Source organism: Oryza glaberrima, chromosome 4, assembly GCF_000147395.1.
Source record: "Oryza glaberrima chromosome 4, OglaRS2, whole genome shotgun sequence".
NCBI classification, from domain to species: domain Eukaryota; kingdom Viridiplantae; phylum Streptophyta; class Magnoliopsida; order Poales; family Poaceae; genus Oryza; species Oryza glaberrima.
Window position 1 is genome coordinate 15,861,275 of NC_068329.1, and position 22,100 is coordinate 15,883,374.

At 39.2% G+C, this 22,100-nt stretch overlaps 2 protein-coding genes across 3 annotated transcripts; both read left to right on the plus strand.

The window, feature by feature from the left end:
• Positions 1-102: 102 nt before the first annotated feature.
• LOC127772350 (small ribosomal subunit biogenesis GTPase RsgA 1, mitochondrial) lies at positions 103-5,381 on the plus strand. Of its 2 annotated transcripts, none has more exons than XM_052298381.1 (5): positions 103-760; positions 2,146-2,367; positions 3,867-4,082; positions 4,245-4,438; positions 5,019-5,381. In XM_052298381.1, exons 1-5 carry the CDS (start codon positions 161-163, stop codon positions 5,185-5,187), a joined length of 1,401 nt encoding a protein of 466 aa, XP_052154341.1. In that variant the 5' UTR covers positions 103-160; the 3' UTR covers positions 5,188-5,381. The 2 variants fall into 2 exon arrangements, with proteins under 2 accessions (XP_052154341.1, XP_052154342.1); XM_052298382.1 differs by having other exon boundaries at positions 112-760; positions 3,894-4,082.
• Positions 5,382-17,246: 11,865 nt separating this feature from the next.
• Positions 17,247-19,894, plus strand: LOC127771404 (transcription factor BHLH156). The gene is made up of 3 exons (XM_052297315.1): positions 17,247-17,923; positions 18,017-18,472; positions 19,259-19,894. The coding sequence occupies exons 1-3, from the start codon at positions 17,438-17,440 to the stop codon at positions 19,373-19,375; spliced, it is 1,059 nt and encodes a 352-aa protein (XP_052153275.1). The 5' UTR covers positions 17,247-17,437; the 3' UTR covers positions 19,376-19,894.
• The last annotated feature ends 2,206 nt before the right edge of the window (positions 19,895-22,100 follow it).

Consider the following 22,100-nt stretch of genomic DNA (forward strand, 5'->3'; position numbering starts at 1 on the left):
CCCACGGCATCCGCACACCGCACACCGCGAGAATTCCACGCGAAAATCCTCGACCCCCCGCGAAACCCCCCGCGTCACCAGAAAAATCCGCCCCCCGGCGTCGCGTGCGTGCGGTGCGCGCCGCGCCTCACCCAAAAACCCCCCGCCGCGCCGCCGCGAAATGCCGCTCCTCCCCTCCCCCTCCCCCGCCACCGCCGCCGCCGCGGCCACGCTGCCCCACCTCCCCCTCCTCCTCCCGCGCGTCCTCCTGCCACGCCGCGCTTCCTCCCACCACGGCCCCCTCCACCTGCGGCTGCTCCCCGCGGCGGCGGCGGCGCCCCTCCCCCCGCCGCCGTCATCCCCGGACGAGCTGCTCCCGGACCAGGCGACGGGGCTGGTGGCGGCGTCGCAGGCCAACTTCATGCGGGTGATCGTCGGCGCCGCGCCGCGTGGGGTGGAGGGGGCGCGCCCGGGCGGGGACCTGCTGTGCGTGGTGCGCGCCCTCCTCAAGAAGATCCGCCGCCGCGTCCTCGTCGGGGACAGGGTGCTCATCGGGGCCGTCGACTGGGCCGGCGGCCGCGGGGTGATCGAGGGCGTCTTCGAGCGCCGCGCCGAGGTGGCCGACCCGCCCGTCGCCAACGTCGACCGCCTCGTCCTCCTCTTCGCCCTCGACCAGCCCCAGCCCGAGCCCGCTACGCTCACCAGGTTCCTCGTCGACGCCGAGTCCACCGGGATACCCTTCGTGCTCGTCTTCAACAAGGTCGAGCTTGTGGACGACAAGGTAGCCAACAATTGCTTCTTCGATTTCAATTGCTTACTAAATTGTTACCTCTTTGTTGCGCTGTATAGTTCATTCTTCATTGCATTGGTGATTGAACTACGGATTATGATGTACTGATGCTCATTTCGTAATTTGCCATGACATCGTCAATATATAAGAGATAAATGAAATGTTTTCCCCCTGAACAGTGGGGAACGTAGGACTAAATTTTAGGGGGTTGCCAATGGAACGAGGTAAACTAATATAAGTGGATTAAATACGACACAAATCCAAAAAAGTATACATGGGAATATATAGTACTTCCTCCGTTTCATATTATAAGACTTTCTAGCATTGTCCACATTTATATATATGTTAATGAATCTTATAACCTGAAACGGAGGTAGTAGTTGTTAAAATAATTAGAGAACCAAATTATGTTTTCATTGTTTACCTTTCCTTCTCTCTAGCAAGCATAAACATGTCTACAATTGAAATATATATTATATGCTCGATTGACCAACTGTAGGAGGGGCTTGAGCCCACCGTGCCCCGTTTTGGGATCACCGCTGCCCTTGAAAATGTAGAGGAAGAACTTATTTTCAATAGGGCATTAGGTGTCTTGAAAATGTAGAGGAAGAACTTATTTCAGTTTCAATAGGACATTGGGTGTTGTCCCTGGCGCCTGGTGCGTTTACTTCTTAGGAAGATTGAAGATGGTTGCACTGACTCACTGAGCCAGTGGGACTAATATGCTCAGCACAATAGCATACATATCACTGGTTCAACTTCCTTTTTATCAGAATTGGACATTCATTTCTCTAAGAAAAATTGAAGGGACAAAAGTATATCAGGAAGAGCAACCACCTTTTTCTGTTGCTCTGGTGTTCTCATGTTGAATGAAAGAAATGTTATTTTAGCTGTATCAGATGGATGTCGTGTGACTTTCAACTAAATACTTTGTTATGCAAATGTGCCACTACGGGAACCTTTTTGAGTAAAAGACCAAACAGGCCAATAGTAAGCATGGTTGGGACATAATATTGATTCCCTGATTCATCCAACATGTACACATTAATCTAGACATCCTGGGGACCATTTTCCTTTCGATTCACCAAACAATAGTGTTTATGTTCTTTGTGTTTAGCTGATAATGGTAAATGCTAACAATGGGCGCTAAGTTTGATGCTGGTATGTTTACTAAAACACTCAGATGCCTGTACATGAGTACATCTTTTTTACTTAAACATTATATAATTTTCTCCATTATTTTTTAAATCATCATGATGGAATCATAGTTCCACTTGTTTTTTACAGGATAGTCCATTTATTGTGTGCTGTCTCATGTTTTTCCTCACTTCATATTTACATAGTTCAGATCATTACTTATATTAATCTGTATGCAGACCATATCATACTGGAGAGATAGGATGAAGAGTTGGGGATACGATCCACTATTTTTAAGTGTTGATCAGAAATCAGGATTATCCGCTCTTGAAGAAACATTGGAAGGACAGACAACTGTAATTGTTGGTCCAAGCGGTGTTGGAAAGTCCAGTCTGATCAATGCTTTGAGAAGCAACCAGAACATCTCAGAAGAAGATCCCATACATAAACTAGTTGAGCAGGTAGCTATTATGTCATTCATTTCCTTTACCTGCTTCAATTATTTCAAAAATTACCCTTCCACTCTGACCTTTTACATTTTTAGTGATTGTTTCTTTGCTCTTTGTTGGGTCACGAATTAGTGATGAGCTCCTCGGACTGCATTTAATGGATTTTAGCTACCCACAAGATCCTGCCTATTGGATTATGAATTTTATTAAACTTTGCATCTTATTAAGAATTGAGGGCTAATTTTGACTTGCAAATGTAGTGTCATCATAGGTTATCTATGGTGCACATGTGTCGCAGAGAAAACGAGTATGCACTTTCTGTTAATAGAATTGCAAGCTGTAGCCTTCTTTTAGTGCAAAAACGAAAGCAACTTGCTGCATATTTCATCAATTAAAATTTCGTGTTATTTCTTATGAGCTTCCTTTTGCACATGCTTTCAGTAATAGGTTTCTTATGGGCGAATAACTGCTACAAGTTTTCAACATTTTCTGATGGGCCTAACATTGATATTTCTGCCTCCGCTATTATGATGGATTTTTTTTGGTGGGCCTGGCATGTTTACATATGATTTTTTTTTCATGTTATCACAGAGAAGGTTCCCCTTATCTTTCTACTCCTTTTTATGTGCCATACAAGTAAACCAAATATGCAATTGTGACAAATATATGTAGGGACAATGATAACAACAAATCATATAGGCTAAGAAAATAAGGAAATTGCTTCCACAACAAATAGCATATTAGTTGCAATAAGAAAAAAAAAAGGGCTCTCCCACATAAAGAGGTGAATATGCTATTGCAACAAAACATAGTTCCAGCAATAAAAGAAGTTATGATATGCACTAAAGAAAATTCCTACTGCAACAGTCGGAACCGATTTATATATATATGCCCAGTACTGTCATTCCCATATAGCCATGTTTCATGAAGCAAAGCTAAAACTTCATTGCAACAAAAACGAAGATGGTTTGCAGCAAACTGAAAGACTGAGTGCAACAAATGGACAAGCTGTTGACAAATATAACCAGTTAATATTTGCTATCGATTTACCTTCTTAGTCTTGTTGTAATGAAGATGATTCTTGAAAGAAATTCTGAATCTTGGATTGGAGTAAAACACATAAATTTAGAACTAAAAGTAATAGATAGTATATTGCATTTTGGGACATGCACTTTACCATCCATGTTGCATGGCTAATAAAAAAAAACCACGTGCTCCCTACTACAGAGTGATCGATTAGTCATTCTTAATAGTTAAATGCTGACAATAATGTTAGGGATTCACACATTATTTGTTAAGTTTGGCTTGGAGAGGCACTAATCGTGCAAAGAATCAGAATGATGTAACGTAACCCACACTTGATATGAACATCCTAGAAATTCTCGACACCTTAGAAATCATACGTCAGTTAGATTTGGCATCTTCTTCTCCTATCATTGTTATAAAATGACGCAAGTTTGTTCCTGTAAAATCTAACAGTGTCAAATCCTTTCTTGATGTGGACACTGAAGTCTCTTTCTTGCGCACATCGCTTTCAGAATAGTAAATGGTTTGGTGAACAACGGGTCGGTACCGTGTCGAAGAAAAGCGGCAAAGGAAAGCACACAACACGTCATGTTTCATTGCTTCCTATAGCCGGTGGAGGTTTTCTTGCTGATACTCCAGGATTTAACCAGCCTAGCCTGATGAAAGTGACCAAGAAGGGTCTTGCAGAAACATTTCCAGAGGTATGTTATTCTATTTATGTGTCGTGATATATGCTTTACAGAATGCTTTCCTTTTTAGATGATCTTCATTTTAGCTTCTGTGCTTGCACAATGTGCTTTTAAGGCCATATCTTTTGTTTGTTATGTCATTTGATTGCTTATTATGTTCATTTGGCTATCCAGATAAGAAAGATGCTTGCTGAGAATGAGCCCTCAAAATGTTTATTTAATGACTGTGTTCACCTTGGTGAGCGTGGATGTGTTGTGAAAGGTGACTGGGAAAGGTATCCATACTATCTACAGTTGCTTGATGAAATCAAAATCAGAGAATCATTCCAGTTAAGAACATTTGGAACAAAAAGAGAGGGTGATGTCAGGTATGCTATCAAGATGTATTTATTTCTTAATTATTTTTCGTGATGGATGTTTCATGCCTTCTCTTGCACTAGTACGGTGTTAGGTTTGATGACTTATGAAGCTAAATTTACTTTTTACACCAATGACAATGTTTATGTTCTTTAAGCCATGGTTTTCAAATTCTATGTCCACCAAGAGTGGCGTAGCTTGGATTTAGAGCAAAGGTGGTCCATCTAGATGTAATGAGCCAGATCAAATGGTGGTCCATATGTAAATTTTTATGATGTTAGGCAATATAAATACTATAGTTGTAACCTTGAGTCAAATCATAATATGTTTCATGGACCACAGTGCCACCTAGCTAGCTCCACCTATGCAAGAGTGACAGTGCTCCACAAATCCACAATCTATACTTTGTGAGAAAATATATTGATCTGTACTGGCCTTAACTGAGAAAGAAAAAAAATCACATAACTCGCATACGATTTTTCACCTTGATATTGATCTTGTGTCACAGTTTCTATTTAAGATGGGATATTGATATGCTAAATCTTGCTATCCTAAGTTCCTAAGAATGAAAACATATACGTCTTGCTTCAGATACAAAACAGGTGTCATGGGTGTAAAGCAAGCAGAGCCTCGTCTTCAACTCAAAAAGCACAGAAGGGTATCAAGAAAGAAGATTAACCAGTCAATTCTTGATGATATTGATGATGAGCTCGACGAAGACAACTGGTTTGATGTCAAGCAGCGGTCTAGGAAACGATGACCTAATTACTTTCTGATCTAACGGCTACAAACATTGGGAACCTATGTATGTGTTGTACATAGCTGGCGTAATCTGTAGATCCACCATGCCCTTTAACTTGTATGCTGAACAGTGAACACTTGCAAATAGAAATCTGTAGGCAAAGGAAACTGTAGAAATATTTTCCTGTTAATGGCGATGAGTATTTTGTTTCCTGTGATTTGTGACAGAGCAGTGAAATGAAAGGAAGCTAGGAGTAAACAAAGAACTAGAATTTCTGAATCTTTAGGAAATGTTCGTTTCAGACTTGAGTGGTCTGTTTATCTGTTTTAGTACGGATAGACTGTTTTTTTTTTGTCTGATATGCGTATGTGTCTTGGTTATCATACTGCCGCTGTGTTGAGCGGGCATGTGCACAAACAAGTGCCAAGGATACGAATTTTAGAAAAGAATCACATTTACATGACTATGCAGATTAATCTTATAGATGTGATGGAAGTAGAGAAAACCAATTATTTTCAGCTGGAAAACCTAGAAATCGATTTGGTTTCCATAATGGTCCCTTTAATTTGCAGGAAAGGCATAGGGGGTTTGGATGATTTTAATCCTATAGAAAAAATCATATATAAATATTTGAAACAAAAGATTGAATTCTATCATTTTGTTTGAAATTCCTATGAAATAGACAATTATATAGAGATTTTGGAGAAAAATAATAAGAGCTCAAATCTCTGGGACAATCTCCTTAGAGTATCTCTCATATAATTCCTGTATTTTTCCCTGGTCTAATCGAATGATCATTTCTGTGGTATAATTTTGTGTTCTTTCCTCTATTTTTTTAATCATGTATTTTGAAGGTGCGACTCGAGCACATGCATTAAGAGCTGAACTTAATTTGAGAGCACATCCATATTTCATCCCTAGACTGTTAAGGATTAAACTTTTCTTTATTTTCTAATGACTCTAAGCAAATGCTACATTCTACCCGGCAATATCCTGGAGAGAAACCTTTCCATGCCTTTCATCAGAAAAAGAAATAAAGGGCATCATGTGTGTGCATGTCTGGCCAGGCCGGAACTGATCACACGTCGGACCATTACCTGAACACATTGGTGGCATGGTTTGAGCCTGTCAAATACTTAAATGTTCAGTTAATCATACGCATGCAGAGCTGCAGCCTGCAGACACATCCAAAACCTTTAACTCGCCATCACTGATGTGAACATCTGATGCGACGACGAGTATACTGTATTCGATGGTTCTCTTGTCAGATCAAGCTCAGCATGAATCTGCATGCACAAAACATGCCTTACTATCTTGCTGATGATCGAGAGAGAGAGAGAGAAAGTAAATTTCGTAAAATTAACGGATACTTGAATTAAATTATCACAAAAATAAGTTTAAAGTGTTGTAACACAGAACTAAACATTTAGTAGTAATTTACCACGGAAATACATATTTAATTAAGATGAGGTATTATAAAACTACAAATTTAATATTAAAGTTATAATAAAACTACAGGTTTAGTTTGTAAAGTTACACCGTTTATAGCTCCAACATAGAAGTAGTAATAGAGTTTTATACTCTAGGGTCAGTAGTTTTCTGATACTTAGCTTTAAAATAATATAATTTTTTTTATAAAGTTAATGCTTAATCTGTAGTTCTCTGGCACTGTCATGGTTACGGATAAGGCATATCTCCTATCATATGACTTATGGAATATACGGATACGGTATACCTTCGTGCGTATGATATGATTTTCATATATGATAAGGAAATTAACAAGATATTGTGGAAATTATATTCACAGACAAGTGAATATCATAGTCCTTCTCGGAGAGGATTAGGTTTAGGTTTATATTATATCGTACGGGTCCATAGTTTCCGAGTTCTACTTGGAAACGAGGTGATTCACGGTATAAAAGACACACCTCCTAAGTGGTTGGGGGATCAAATCATAGTGCCAACACAACCACCATAGCCTACAAGAGGACGTGAAACCTACCCGTTGGGAGATCTCGTCGAAACCATCTCGACAAGGGATCTCGCCGGTAATCTCGGAATCACCAGTTCTCTATTGTAATCTATGGTCTTTCCATATTAATCTCATATAAACTGGATTAGGGCTATTACCTTACGAGGGGCTTAAACCAGTATAATCCTTGTCTTCTTGTTTGCTTAAGGTCGTATCGTGTAGATCCTCGTACCAACGTACCCCAATACCCTATTCATTTGGTCTAGGGTATTCCCCGTCGACAGAGACACCTTAAATACGTAGTTTTCTAATAAATTTAATACCAACTCTATAGTTTTATGATACGATATCTTCGATCTTTCTCTCTATATATATTTGTGATAGTTTGGTTAAAGAATCTACAATTTTGTGAAATTTACTTGAAAAGACCCGTACAAAAGGAGAAACCTAATGATAATTTTATTGAGAGTAAGAGTGTTATGGAGATTTGAGTATGGGCTGCAGGCAGCACACTTACTACATCTTGCCATATGGTGTATGCACAATTTTAAAATTTGCTAGAGAAATAAACTTGACCAACGGAGAAATGACCACCCCATGGCTTTTTGTTAAGAAGAATAAACTTTTAACCAAACCGGTTGAGTAAAGCCACAAACCTAGGCCCCTGCTCCTACACGAGGGCCCATCCTCTATAGGTCAAATTTTGACACGTATTTTTAAAAGGATCGGTAAGTGAATTTTTTTTCTAGTGATGCTACTTGAGCACGGTAACCAATGGATGCCATTTCACAGATATTAGATGAAGAGCCATGGGGAAAACCCCAGTGTGAATTTTATTAAGGGGGTGTTTAGATCCCACACTAAAATTTTACACCATGTCGCATCGAACGTTTGAACACCTACATGAAGTATTAAATATATGCTAACTAATTGCATATAGTGCGACTAATTTGCGAGACGAATCTTTTAAGCCTAATTGCTCTATGATTTGACAATGTGGTGCTACAGTAAATATTTGCTAATGACGGATTAATTAGGCTTAATAAATTCGTCTCGCGGTTTACCGACGGATTCCGTAATTAGTTTTTTTATTAGCGCCCGAACACCCCATGCAACACCCTATATAATACCCAATGTGACACGCCAAAACTTTACACCCCTAGATAACACTCGCTAAGTTGGGTGAACGCAGTCGAGAATAGAGTTGAACGAAGGCCGCGGTCAGCACAACGGCTGCAACTTTGCCATTTGCTGAGTGCTGACGATTTACTTATATGTTATCTTCCTGATGAAATCTCCTTCCCTGATGCAATGCAACAGCAGCCACCGTAACGCATACATTCTGGCAGTAAATTAAAACAAACTGGCCGGTGAAGTGACGTACTCTCTCCATTAAAAAAAAACAAACCCTGATTTTCGTGTTCAACGTTTGACCGTCTATCTTATTTAAAAAAAATAAAATAACAAATCACACAAAATATTAATCATATTTTATTATCTAACAACTATGAAAATACTAGCCAATCTCGGCGGCGAGCTTGGACAGCACAGCTGCGTGGCAGCGCTCGCGCCGCCGCGTGAGGTGCCCGTGCCAGCACGCGCCGGAACGTGACCACCACCAGCTGCTCGATCAGCGCCCCTAGCTTGGAGCTGACCTGCCCTATGGCTGTTTAACTATTCTCTCCTTAATTTGCTAGCTGCTGAGGTAGCATATGCAGGATTATATATAGTCAGCTATACGATAACTATAAACTTATGTGAAAGAGAGATAAAGAAAAGTGACGAGAGTTGGCTTTCATGACAGAACTAACTATACACATGTTTTAAGATATTTACGCTAAATTCGTAGTGAGAAAGAAAGATAAGAGAAAAATGAAATTGAGCCAACCTTATAAGTTAATTAACCTACTGTATATGTTAGCTATAACATGAGATAATAGCTAATAGTTAGCTATACTATTAAACTTGCTCTGACGCTTCACAAGATGAGGAATAAAAACCATGGCATCCAATCATGTGATGCCATATATTAGCCAAAGCCTGAAGTAGTCTCTCCTCCTCCTCCCAACTTGCCCTAGCTTAGCTAGTCCTTTTCAATTCCTCTGTCCTCTTTCTTTTATGTTGTTGAGTGGTGTTAGCTGTGGCAGGGGAGGAGGAGGGGATATTTTTTATTTTTTGCTACCTGGAGTTCATCTTTCTCTTTATTTAATTTTTTCAAGTTGGTATGTATGCATTGCTTCCGGTGGAGGTTCATCTGTCTGTCTCTTTTCTATGATGAGAGCTTTAATATGAAGAGATGTCATGCAACCTGTTCTCCTTTTTTTTTTCAGGTTCAACCGTCGATAGTGTGTCATGCATCGGGAGTATGGTTCAAGAACTTTCTATTCAGAAGATGCTTATATCGGCCATGTTAAATTATTGTTACAATTAATAATGCTCAATCTCATGCTTTTGATTCATAATGTGTGAGTTTAAATAGGGAATGTAGCAAATTGAACTGGTAACCAGTTCTAACATGAATCTTGCATCCCTGCATTACAAATTAAAGGAGCTCAGGATCGACCTTGATAAGTCAGTATGTAAGACCAATTATGTACAAATGCAAAGTCAGAGAATAATTGAATGTCTATACAATTCAGTTGATTTTGTATATTTGTAGTATTTTTATGTTTTTAATATGAAACATAATGAACCATGATAGTATATGAATGACTTGCTTGAGGAACATATAACTAGAAAATATTAGTTCAAAGAAGTTTCCAGTTTATTCAACATCATGTAGAATAATTATCATATATATTGTAATGTCGAATTCAAATGGAGATTGACAGCAACTTAGATGAAAAAAACTCAACATGTATTTTTCATGCCAATCTCAGATGCAAAATCAAATAGTGTGGAAACTAAATTTCACAAACACAGAAAACAAATCCTAAAATCCAAGCCGACATGCATGACTTCATCGTTTATGCTGCTATTCTTATCACTAAATAGCACCATCTCTGATAAATCTTAAGGTATAGTAAATTGTCAGATATATTACTTCATTTCTCTTAAACGATTGATAATATTCTGTGTTTTTGTGGATATTAGGCTTTCCTTTCTGATCTGTTCCTATCCTTTCATCTGCTTTTTCATAGTAGTAGGGCACATTTGTCCCTAGAATTTTCTTCTTAACTTCTGATGTTTGTTCCTGGCTAGAACTTTTCAGCTTGCCTCTGACAAAATGAAAAAGAAAGTCATACAAATATGCATCATTTTGTGCTTTTTTTTTTATGTATACGCTTCACCAACTAACTTGTACAAAATAATTCTAGAAGTTTCCATTGCAAAGCTTCTTCATCGACCATGTCACGACAGGATTGTTAAACAATAATTGAGCTTTGGAGTATTGTTTTTTAGCTTGGTTTGGAGAAGAGTTGAACATGTGACAGGATGATGACTCAGCACAACAACTAAAAACATTTGTTGTTTTGTTGCAGATGCCACAAAAACTCAAATTCCATTACCTAAAAGTTCCGTCACAATTTTCAATAATCACCATGTCGTATAAGGGAAATTTTCACTGCATGGCTCAGAATACTTACAAAAGATTAATGTAATTAAGTAAACTGTTAATGTATTCTACGTTGATTTTGAATGCAAAAATTAATTATATGACATAGACTCTTATATAAAAATGAGACGTGGCATTAATATTTCTGTGCTTCTGGGTGTGTAACAAATTTTTAGCTAGTGAAAATCTAGTTTCTAGTTTATTTATTAGATTCTATAACTACAAATTCTGAAATCTGGACTGTTTGGAGAGCTGGAGATTTTGGGAGAAACTTTAACTGTTAGGAGCTGCTCCAACAGAGCCTAATGTCTTAGGATGAAGAGGTAGTCACATTTTTTTTTCTTTTGAAACCTTTATTGGTATGTAAGATCGACCAAGTATTTATATGTCGCACAGCGAAACATAATAATTCAAGGGATTAATCTTAAAGAACATAAAAAGACAATAAATCAAAAGAAAAACTTCCAGTTAATTATCGTTAAGAAAGTCATCATCATGCAAAAAATATATATGCACTGTTCTATCAAATTCATATGGGTATTGTACTACGATTTAGATGAAAAGAAACTCAACTCATATGATGACATACTCAAATACAGAACTCAACTGTACAGAAACTAAAGTTCACCAAAAAAAAATCTAAACCCCAAGCAGTATGCATAATTGCCATATGCATCTATTCTTACCTAGCAATATCTCCAATAAATATCAAGATATAGTAACACTATTAGATATTTTACTGAAGTCATTATCAATGCATAATGCGTTGCACGGCTAGTATGAACAGCTTAAGTTACATAGTTGGTTTTGAAGTAAACGACGATGGGGTTTACATTGCAAACTATTGTTGATATAAACGAAGTGACCATTGCCCTTCGCCTTCGGTTGTTACTCAATTAGAGTAGGAGAGAAATGGATGTCTGTTACACAAGTAATCAATTGTCCATTGCTTTCCCTCTCTTTGACTATTCCTCATATTCTTGAGTAATCCTATAAAATGGACTGATTTCTCATCATGTTTACTCACCGCGAGGGATACGCAAAAACCTTTGAATCAAACTAATGCCGTTGCTAGGTTTTCCTATCCCCATGAGTGTATGCACAGCACTAGGAAAGCAGGCCTTCGAAACCCCTGTCTCCTTGATATTGCATTGAGAGGAGGCGGCGAAATTAGGTTTTTGGAGTGCATCATGCGACTGCTCGCTGGTTCCAGTGAACGACTGCACCGACTACTTTCTCTTCACGAGAACTACTGATGGCGAGAACAGGAGTGCAATGGTAGCGGTTCTGATGGCGGGAACGACAACGGAAAAATTCTCCTTCCACTACCATTGCAAATAATGTTACAACACTGCATATTATTCTTCTCTTCTGTTGCTTTTGGTTGATTCAGTTTTTATGCGCAAATGAGTTAGATATTTTTGTTTCTTTGGTTTACACATATACCATGTCTATTTTGCATATCCTTATTATTGAGAGTAATCCGTCTATGGTTCACATTATCTTGATTTACATTTACGCTATCATGGTTTAGTTTGTTTATCTCAAAATTAAATATTGTGGTGAAATGCTTATATTTCCAATAATCTCTATTAAATATGAAGTTATATATAGTAACATGATCAAATATATTACTTATTACAACGTTTGTCTTTAAAACTAACAATACTGTTGGTTTTGGGTTAATTTCATACTTTTCTTTCTTTGTGTCCCACACTAGCTAAACCCTATAACAGGAGTAATGCATTTTGTTCCCTGCTGCAGTTTAGGGTGAGTAAATATGTCTGTGTTTGAGGAGAAGGAGATAGAGAAGATTGGAAAGATACGCAAGATGAGGTGAGCCATAGTGCATGATTAATTGAGTATTAACTATTTTAAACTTCAAAAATGGATTAACATAATTTTTTAAAGCAACTTTCCTATAGAAATTTTTTTTAAAACACACACCGTTTAGTATTTCAGGAAACGTGCGCGCGGAAAATGAAACAAACTCACTCACAATCACCCAAAGAACACAGCCACTCTGAAAATGATTTATCAGGAACACAATAGTATTTCTGTTCAGCACTAAATTGAAAAAGGTGGCCACCAAATAATATTTCTCTCTCTTTCATTTAACATAAAACATGTCATGTTTCGAAAGAAAAAAAAACAAAAACACAAAAAATAAGCAGAGTATAAAGAAGTCTAAGAGGGAGCATTAAGAAAGCACAAGATTCTCTTAATTGGTTGCTGCATATGCATGTACTTCTATATTCCTCATAACTAACTCCTGACCAGAGCGTCGATTGATTGTGATCTCTGTGATTAGTTTAAAGGTTCTATCTCATCGTGATTGCCAGTAGGGATAGTGCCTTCCATCAAATGCTAATTAAATTGTAAAAATAAGAGCTTAGATAACTAAGTAGTCATCTTTTCGTACCAACTGGTGTTCACTTGCTGTACTTCCTGCCGGAGCCACATGGATCATGGATGCTATGACAAAGAGGTCAAACTAAGTGAACCTTAACTAAACCTAGTTACTGCCACGTTACATCCCAATTGAACCAATGATCTTTAACAGGCAGAAGAAGTGACGTTGATCTATTTGGCCATGTTAATTTGTCATTTGACAATGACCTACTGCTTGGTTTCTGTGTAAACATAATTAACTTAACTAGGCTTAGCCTTTCAGGGTTTCTGGATCTGGTTACTGATTAAGGGCCTGTTCATATTAAGAGCATTTTTAACCATACTATTATTTAATAAAATTGATAATTATGTGGCTACGTTAGTTTGTTACCAAATATTAGCAATGTGTATAGAATTTGACAACATTATTAAGCCAATCCTACTAAAATTTTAGCAATGTTGTCAATTTCCTAAAATTTTAGCATTGCTAAATTTTGGTAAGGTTTATTTTGGTACTAATCTGAACAAACCTTTTAGTTTGGTTGCTCATTGATGGCTATATATCCCAGCTTATTCTCAAACCTGGTGGCTCGCTAGATTGGCAGTCCTATAAGCTCATCTTGCATACAAATTTTGGGGTACTAAGGCTGCTTGCATGCACCAAGAACATTTCTTCCCTTATGTGTAAGCGTAAAACTGAAGATTATGAGGTGTTCTACTACATAATAAGAAATTTTGAGTCAAAAAAACATAATAAAAAACTAGAATTAGATCTTGAAAACGATCGACTCCAATAGATGCTCATCATGAGCTTTTTTTTTCCCCTCTATTCCTATTGATTGGAAGTATCTGGCAGCGCTACGCCAGAGTGACTTCCGAAGCGCTACGGACGGGACAGCTAACGTCAACTACATACTATGTCCCAAAAATAAAGGACTTTACCAATACATATACATTCTCAACATCTTTTATAGTATTTAAAAACAACCGTTTAAATTTCCAACGACACACTACATATTGCTTGCACCAGTCTACCAGTTGAGCATGACCAGAGGGAAAATGCACAATATTACTCCTCGAGTGACAGTCGTTCTGGGTTGGTAAATTACTGCATCCATTCTTAATAACTGACTGTAGTATTATTTATTTTGAAACTTTAACCACTTCTTTTTTAAAAAAAATCATAAATACTTCAAATGTATATATTACCAAAGTGTGTAGTGCTCACAAATATAACCAAACAACTTTCGTTCATCATGATATCATATTCGAATCATTTAAAACTAATTTTTGTTCAAAATAAGATGGCAATAGTCAACAAAGAGTGTTTTCAGGCTTTGTATTTATTATCTAAAAAGAGTATTTTTCGTATTTATCATCTTATTTGAAGCATGTTTTACATAAGAACCAATACACGATTCTATAGAGCTGCGATACCTCATTTCACTATACATATAAGCAAAGTTGAGATATTAGTCACTAGTGAAAAAATTGAATATTATCTTCGCCTCATGCATACCAAATACTCTCTCTATTCAAAAATATAAAGATTACTCGCATTCAAAATTTATGCCACAATATAAGCATTTCTTAGTCACTTCATATGCACAGAAATTCATACATTTTCAGCCCAACCATAATATACTTGGGAGGGGAATCTAAATAATTCAAAACTCATAATTTAATCACTGATATGTCTGAAAGAAAATATTTTGACTTGTCCTTGTTATTTGCTAAATAATCTAGAAATGGTTATATATATCTTAGAACCGAGGAAGTAGAAAGTTAAATTATAACCTAATTGTATAATTCTTATCATGTACTACTCCATCCAAAAAAAAAAATGACAAGATTGGGTTTTTTTTGGAATGGAGGGGTACGGCTTAGTCCCTAGCCATGTTACTATGTTAGTTCCTTTAACTATGAATTGATATATGTGCACGCAAAGCCAACTTTTTAATGCAACTCTATCGTTGTAATAAACTAAGTACCTTCCGTCCTATCGTTAGTGGACATTAAGCAACCATGCCGACATATCAAGCTGTGAAGCTTAATTAATTAAATAATCAAATGTTGAATCAGATCCTTCAAGAAAAAAAAAGGAGAAGTAAGACAATAAGACCGTTAAGTAAAGTGAGAATCAGGATGGTTTGAGTGCTATTTGACTGGGCACTTTTGCTCTTCTAGCATTCAAAGTACTCCCTTTGTTTAAAAATATAAGTTTTTTTTATTTTATTTCATTATCACATAAGGCTTTGGCCAACAATTATATCATTTATGTGATATATATAGAAGCATAATTAACCATATAATTAAGTAGTACTTTTGAATACAAATTTAATAAATTCAATTTCGTGTCATAGAAATTATACCCAAACAAAGTAATGGTCGATCAAAATCTCACTCTAACAAAACAAAACTATATCTTATATTTTGAAACGGTGGAGATGAATAAAAAAAATTGAGTTCCACGAAGAGAAAAAAAAACAACTCTTCAAACTACACACTATTTTCCTTAAGCAACATCTAATTAATTGCTCTTTCCCAACATGAAAAATATGTCAACACCATCTCTTAATTAAAGTCAAATCCGCCATATATATATTTATGACCGGAAGCGGTAACCTGTTTAGATCCCACTGCAAAATTTTACACCCTATCACATCGAACGTTTGAACACCTGCATAAAGTATTAAATATAGGCTAAAAAATAACTAATTGCACAGATTGCGACCACTTTACGAGACGAATCTTTTAAGCCTAATTATATTGCTACATGATTTGACAATATGTTGCTACAGTAAATATATATGTGCTAATGATGGATTAAATAGGCTTAATAAATTTGTCTCATGGTTTACTGACGGATACTGTAATTAGTTTTCTTATTAGTGTCCGATCACCCCATGCGACACCCTATATAATACCCGATGTGACACGCCAAAACTTTACACCCCTAGATTTAAACACACCTACGTGTGTTGACTGGCATCTTGCTTCTGACAGAACAGTATTCAAATTTCAATTAATTTTTTTAAACCAAATTTCAATTAAATTGGCTAGGGGGTGGCAGAGGCTCAATGTACCTTGCTTCCTTGCCACACGCATTTCAAGTTCCGTAACAACACAGAAAAAGTCCTTAATCCCTTCATCCCAATATAAATGGACCCTAGTATAGATACGAGATCACAATTCTAAATTCAGATTAGTAGTGTCCTAAGATATGTTACATTTGTGCTAGGTTATATTTATATTGAAAAGGAGGAGTAACTTAAACTCCTAGGTAACCAATCAATCAGATGTGAGAGATCAATTTGTGGATGGAGGATCTACAGACTTGGGGGCAGTTTGGTTTGAGAAACCAGACCCTCTATATGATGGGTTCCTCACGGGATCTTTGCTCAAATTTGGTAGGATGAGCCCATTCCTCATCTATGAGGTGATCAGTGATGATGGACAAATTTATTGCATTTCTAAAACCAAATATATTTAATATCAAGTAGTATTAGTCAATTGATCATCACATTTCGTTTATTAATCCAAAGTCCATACCCATCTTTTTGAAAAATAATATTAATTTTATGAAAAATAGCAAGAATATGATTCGGTAATCAATTATGCATTGAGCTTCTGACCCTATCTAACGAATTCTTTGTGCGGCAACGTATATTTACTAGTCTGAAGCTAAGCACAGTACAGATACCTCGGTTTCATTTGAAGTTCGGTATGTAAAGTTGTAAACTTTAATTTTCTTATGCTGAGTGTACATGTCTCGGTTGGGAACTTCTTTTCCCTGTGTATACAAAACGAAACGATTCAGTCGTACATAATTAATTAAGTATGAACTAAATAGATTTAAAAATTAGATCAATGAGATTTTTTTAGCAACTTTTCTATAGATTTTCTTTTAAAAAGAGAAAAAACATACATCATTTACATGTTAGAAAATGTGCGCACGAAAAACGAGAGAAGTTATGATACGTTATATATTTGAACTCATCCTAAAAATGTTTATTACCGAGTACAATAAATTGTTACTTCGTCCGTTTCACAATATAAGTCATTCTAGCATTTTCCATATTTATATTGATGTTAATAAATCTAGATAGATATATATCTAGATTCATTAACATCGATATGAATATGGGAAATGCTAAAATGACTTACATTCTGAAACAGATGGAGTAGTAATTTAAGACAGCACAAACAGGTTACAGATTCCTTTCACACACACTTGCAAGCCACTCTATATAAAAAGCCCTCCACTTTGAGGCTAGATAAGCTTAATTAGCTCTCTCTTAAGCCTAAAGCGAGACAATTAATTTAACAAGCACCCCCCACCACCAGCCATGGAGCACCACCACCTCCTGCTGCAACTCTCGCCGCCACCGCCGCCGCCGCCGCTGCCGGCGGTGCACCTCATGATGAGCCCGAGCTTCTTCGACGCCGGCGTGTTCGCCGATGTCGGCGGCGACTGGATGGAGGACCTCATGCATCTCGGCGAGCTGTTCGGCGTCGGCGTCGGCGGCGACGATGATGATAATGGCGGTGTCGACGGCCGCGTGGGCGGCGGTGATGATCGGATGCAAGAGTGGCAGAATAATTGCGAGGGCGGCGGCTCGCCGGACCACCAGCCTAGCTGCGGTGATGGGGATGGCGATGGCGATGGCGACGTGAGCCCTCGTGATGGGGAGCTCGGCGACGGCGACGGCGACAACTCGGCGACGAGGAAGAGGCGGGACCGGTCGAAGACGATCGTGTCGGAGCGGAAGCGGAGGGTCCGGATGAAGGAGAAGCTCTACGAGCTCCGAGCTCTCGTCCCCAACATCACTAAGGTACGTACTCAGTGCTTGATTGCTCGCGTCGGCGTCGCCATGGCGGCGCCGCCATGCGCCATTGCCAACACAAGCTTAATGATTGCTTGGCAGATGGACAAGGCGTCGATCATCGCCGACGCGGTGGTGTACGTCAAGGACCTGCAGGCGCACGCCAGGAAGCTCAAGGAGGAGGTCGCCGCGCTCGAGGAGGCGCGCCCGATCAGGCCGCCTCCGCCGTCCGCCGCCGCGCAACGGCCGCAGAGACAGCCACGCCGCGTGGCGGCGGCGGCTGCCCAGCTGGCGAGGGCCGCGGACGCCGCCGCCGTGACGACAGCGGCGGCGGCGCCGCACGGCGCGAGGGTGGCGCACGTCGGCGCGGCGCAGGTCGGGGAGGGGCGGTTCTTCGTGACGGTGGAGTGCGAGCCGGCGGCGGCCGCGGCGAGAGGAGGAGGAGGAGGCGTGGCGGCGCCGGTCTGCGCCGCCGTGGAGTCGCTGTCGTGCTTCACCGTGGAGAGCTCCACCGTCGGGTGCTCGCCGGACCGCGTCGTGGCAACTCTCACCCTCAAGGTGCGTCACACCCAATGCACCTAACTGTGTAATTATACTCTTGATCACATCTGCCACGTCACTTAACTACAATTAACTACTGATGAGTTACAAGCGATTTTACGGTCCTCAGAGTAGGCATTGAAGGTGGCTTATTATCTAACATAAAATTTGATATCTCTTGGTATCTTCAACGTGAGAAGAAAAAAAAATAGAAGTTACACTAAAAATTACGGTCTTTTAATACTTCTCGGTCACTGTAAAATTGCTCTTAAGTTAATTGGGTATTTTATTTTGGAAGGGGAAATATTAGCACCATTCACCTGAAAATTATTTTTCGTAAGAAAAAAGAAGTTTAGTTTTGGATTAGAGATTTAGTGGTAATGCAATTCATGCCTATATATACTATCTCCGTTTTTCTTTTATGAACCTAGAAGTTTCCTAGGTCCGATTTTCAATATTTTTACTTGTTTGATGTGGTTTTTCACTGGATATTTCTCTATTATGTACTCCCTCCGTCTTTAAAAAAAAAAAGACAAACCCTAGGTTTCCGTGTCCAATTTTGACTGTCCGTCTTATATGAAATTCTTTTATAATTCGTATTTTCATTGTTGTTAGATGATAAAATATGATTAATATTTTATTCGTGACTTGTCTTTTTATTTTTTTTTCATATTTTTTTCAAATAAGACGAATGGTTAAACGTTGGGCATGGAAACCAGGGTTTGTCTTTTTTTTATGGAGGGAGTAACTATTATTCCATTAGGATATGTGGATTAACCGCTAATTACCTTGTGGTGTGTGTAGGTTAGTGAAGCAGAGGAGGATGTGTCGGCGATCAGCGAGTGCACGGTGAAGCTCTGGGTGATGGCGGCTCTTCTCAAGGAGGGGTTCCGACCGCAACCGACGGTCCAGATCTCCTGATCCACCCAACAGCGGCCGATATCCACCCTTGGATTTCATCGCCCCATCCCTATGTATACAACTACTGCTCTTTCATGTGTAACATCCTAACAAATGGTGTGAAGAGTATATTGGGAGGTTAATTGAGTGGTTAATCTTGGCCATCCACGGCCGATCGAACGGCTAGCGTACCACCTAATGCTTCTTCTTTTTAATAAAGAGTGGTGCATGATGTATACATATACTGTATTTCGGATAATTAGATCAGGAATGAATACTTGTTGTATATTTTTCACGGTTAAGATTATGATTAGGAAGAGTGAGATTGTTTCTGCAGCCAAAAGCTCTCTTGGGGACTGACGTGTATGCACTAGTTAAAAAAAAAAACTGATTCGGTGCAACTTTTGACAAGAATTTAGGAAGAAAGTAACATATGGCAAGATGTCACACCTGAACCAAACTTGTATGTGAGTAATAATGGTACTCACAGTAGGACAGGTTTAGAAGCAACCATATATGATTGGAAGTGAGCTGGTAGGCGAACCGTAACTGGTTGCACCTACAAAAATCGATATTTATTTTTGCATATGGCTCTTTATAGGTTCACATGTCAAAATCTATTTTCGCATACGAACATCTTACCAGTATGAAAAAAAACAAGTATAATTTCGCAGACGGACCACTGTTAACAGTGAAATTTGGTAATCGGCAAAGATGTCATCGGCTTAGAATCGTTATCGGCTGCAGCATCTCGGAATCAGCCGATGTGAGTTATCAAGTCGCCAATAGTCGGATTCCTGCTATATTCGGTTAAGGAAATCAATCTACTAAAGGAAACTTATCCCTAAGTGACCGAGTTTAAAGAGGATGCGGCATGGCAGTTTAACTATTAATTAGGAATAGTTTGTTAGTTTCCTTTTATCTTTAGGAAACAGTGTTTAGTGTCCGATAAGGACTTTATATTTTCCTTTTATCTTTAAGTTAGTTTCTTTCTTGTCCGACAAGGACTTGTATCAACCCATGGGTATAAATATGTACACCCGGGGTCTATGTAATCTATCCTCATAATCAATACAATTCAGCGCATCGCCACCTTTTACCTTTTCTACTTTATTTTATCGTCCGGCGGGACTTGGCACCTGACGCGGGGCTGCATCGGTGTTCGATCTCCGGCTAAGGGGTAAGTCCAATGTTCCGCCGGCCCAGGCAATTGTATCGTCTACGTCAGCGCCGTTCAAGGCTGCATCAGTACATTCGACCTCTTGGATTACTCTGGTTTGGATGATATATTTGCCTACCTATTTATCATATGTCTCTGTTAATCTAGTCTTAGCATATCAATCTAGCTCTATCGGTTGTTTCTCGTTTTAGGGTTTCTGCTGGTATCGGCTAAATCGTGTTGCTAGATTAGATTAGCTTAGACATCTACCACCCTGAAAACTCAGTCAACGGCTTGATTGTCTAGATATTATGTTTCTTTTCATACTTAGTGCTGCATAAGTTAAGTTTGATCTACTAAGTCGTTCTTAGAACCATAATCTCTAGCTTGCTTCTTGATTGCCAATAAGGGTTTCATCGGGGTTTTAGCCGGTGAGTTATCTGGACGTTGCATCGGCTCATAAGGATTGCATATACATATAAGTTGGATTTAGCCGATGACAACAAAGGCTTCACTGTTTAATCTAATCTTGTGGATTTCATGACATCGGACCTCCAGCCGATGTATGCTCTAACCTTCAGATCGGTGCTTATTCTATCATATCAATGCTAGCCGATTGGTTTATACTGGACTATATTATTGTTATATTTTATTATCAGTAGCCAATTGCCTATATATCATTATTTACTAAAGTGTTAGAATCTACATTGGACGTATAGCCGATTGCTTCAACCCTATCGCTATCGGCTGGTATCGGCATCGGCTATTATCGGCTATCGGCTGGAACTACTCCATCGCCTTGTCAGCCGATCGACTGTTTTGATCTACTATTTGCATATCTTGTCAGTTGCAGGATCAAACTGACTGGCACGCCCGCATCTCATCAACCTTTGAACCTGCACAGGAGCTAAGCAGATATCCCGGGCCAGTGTGTTCGATTTTTTCGTCAACAACCACTTAAACGGTTGGATGGGAAAATGCATTTTTAAGTCTCATCCTTATCTCCTCACCTCTCATTTTTCCACAACCCTGTTTCCTATCTCTCTCCCCCACTCATTTTTCTCTCCCAACTCTCCCTTCCTCTCCCACTTCTCCCCTCCTCACATTCTGAAGGTGGGCTTGGGTTGGCGATGGCAGGAGTGCGGTGGCGAGCACAGGAGCTAAGCAGGACGCTGGAGTGCAGGAGCGGCGTGACGCGATGGGCTCGAGTAGACGCGGCGGATCCTGCGGGAGTGCGGCAACGGCAAAGGGGAGGGTTGGCGACGGTGTAGGATCAAGGAGGCCGACTAGAAGGGGGGTGAATAGGCGGTTTTAAAACTTAATGGCACTTAAACAAAACTAACCTAAGTTGCTAGGCAAGGTAAGGTGCAAGGTTAACTAAGCAACTAAGTTAAGTTTTACAAACCTAGGTGATATGGGCTCAAATATGTCTCTATGAATGTAAATAGCACAAATGTAAATGCAACAAATAAATGAGACAAGAGGCAAGGAATTTTTCACCGAGGTTCGGAAACTCACCGGTTTCCTAATCCCCGTTGAGGCGAGCCCAACTCCACCGCTCAACCACGAAGCCACGGCACGCTCCCT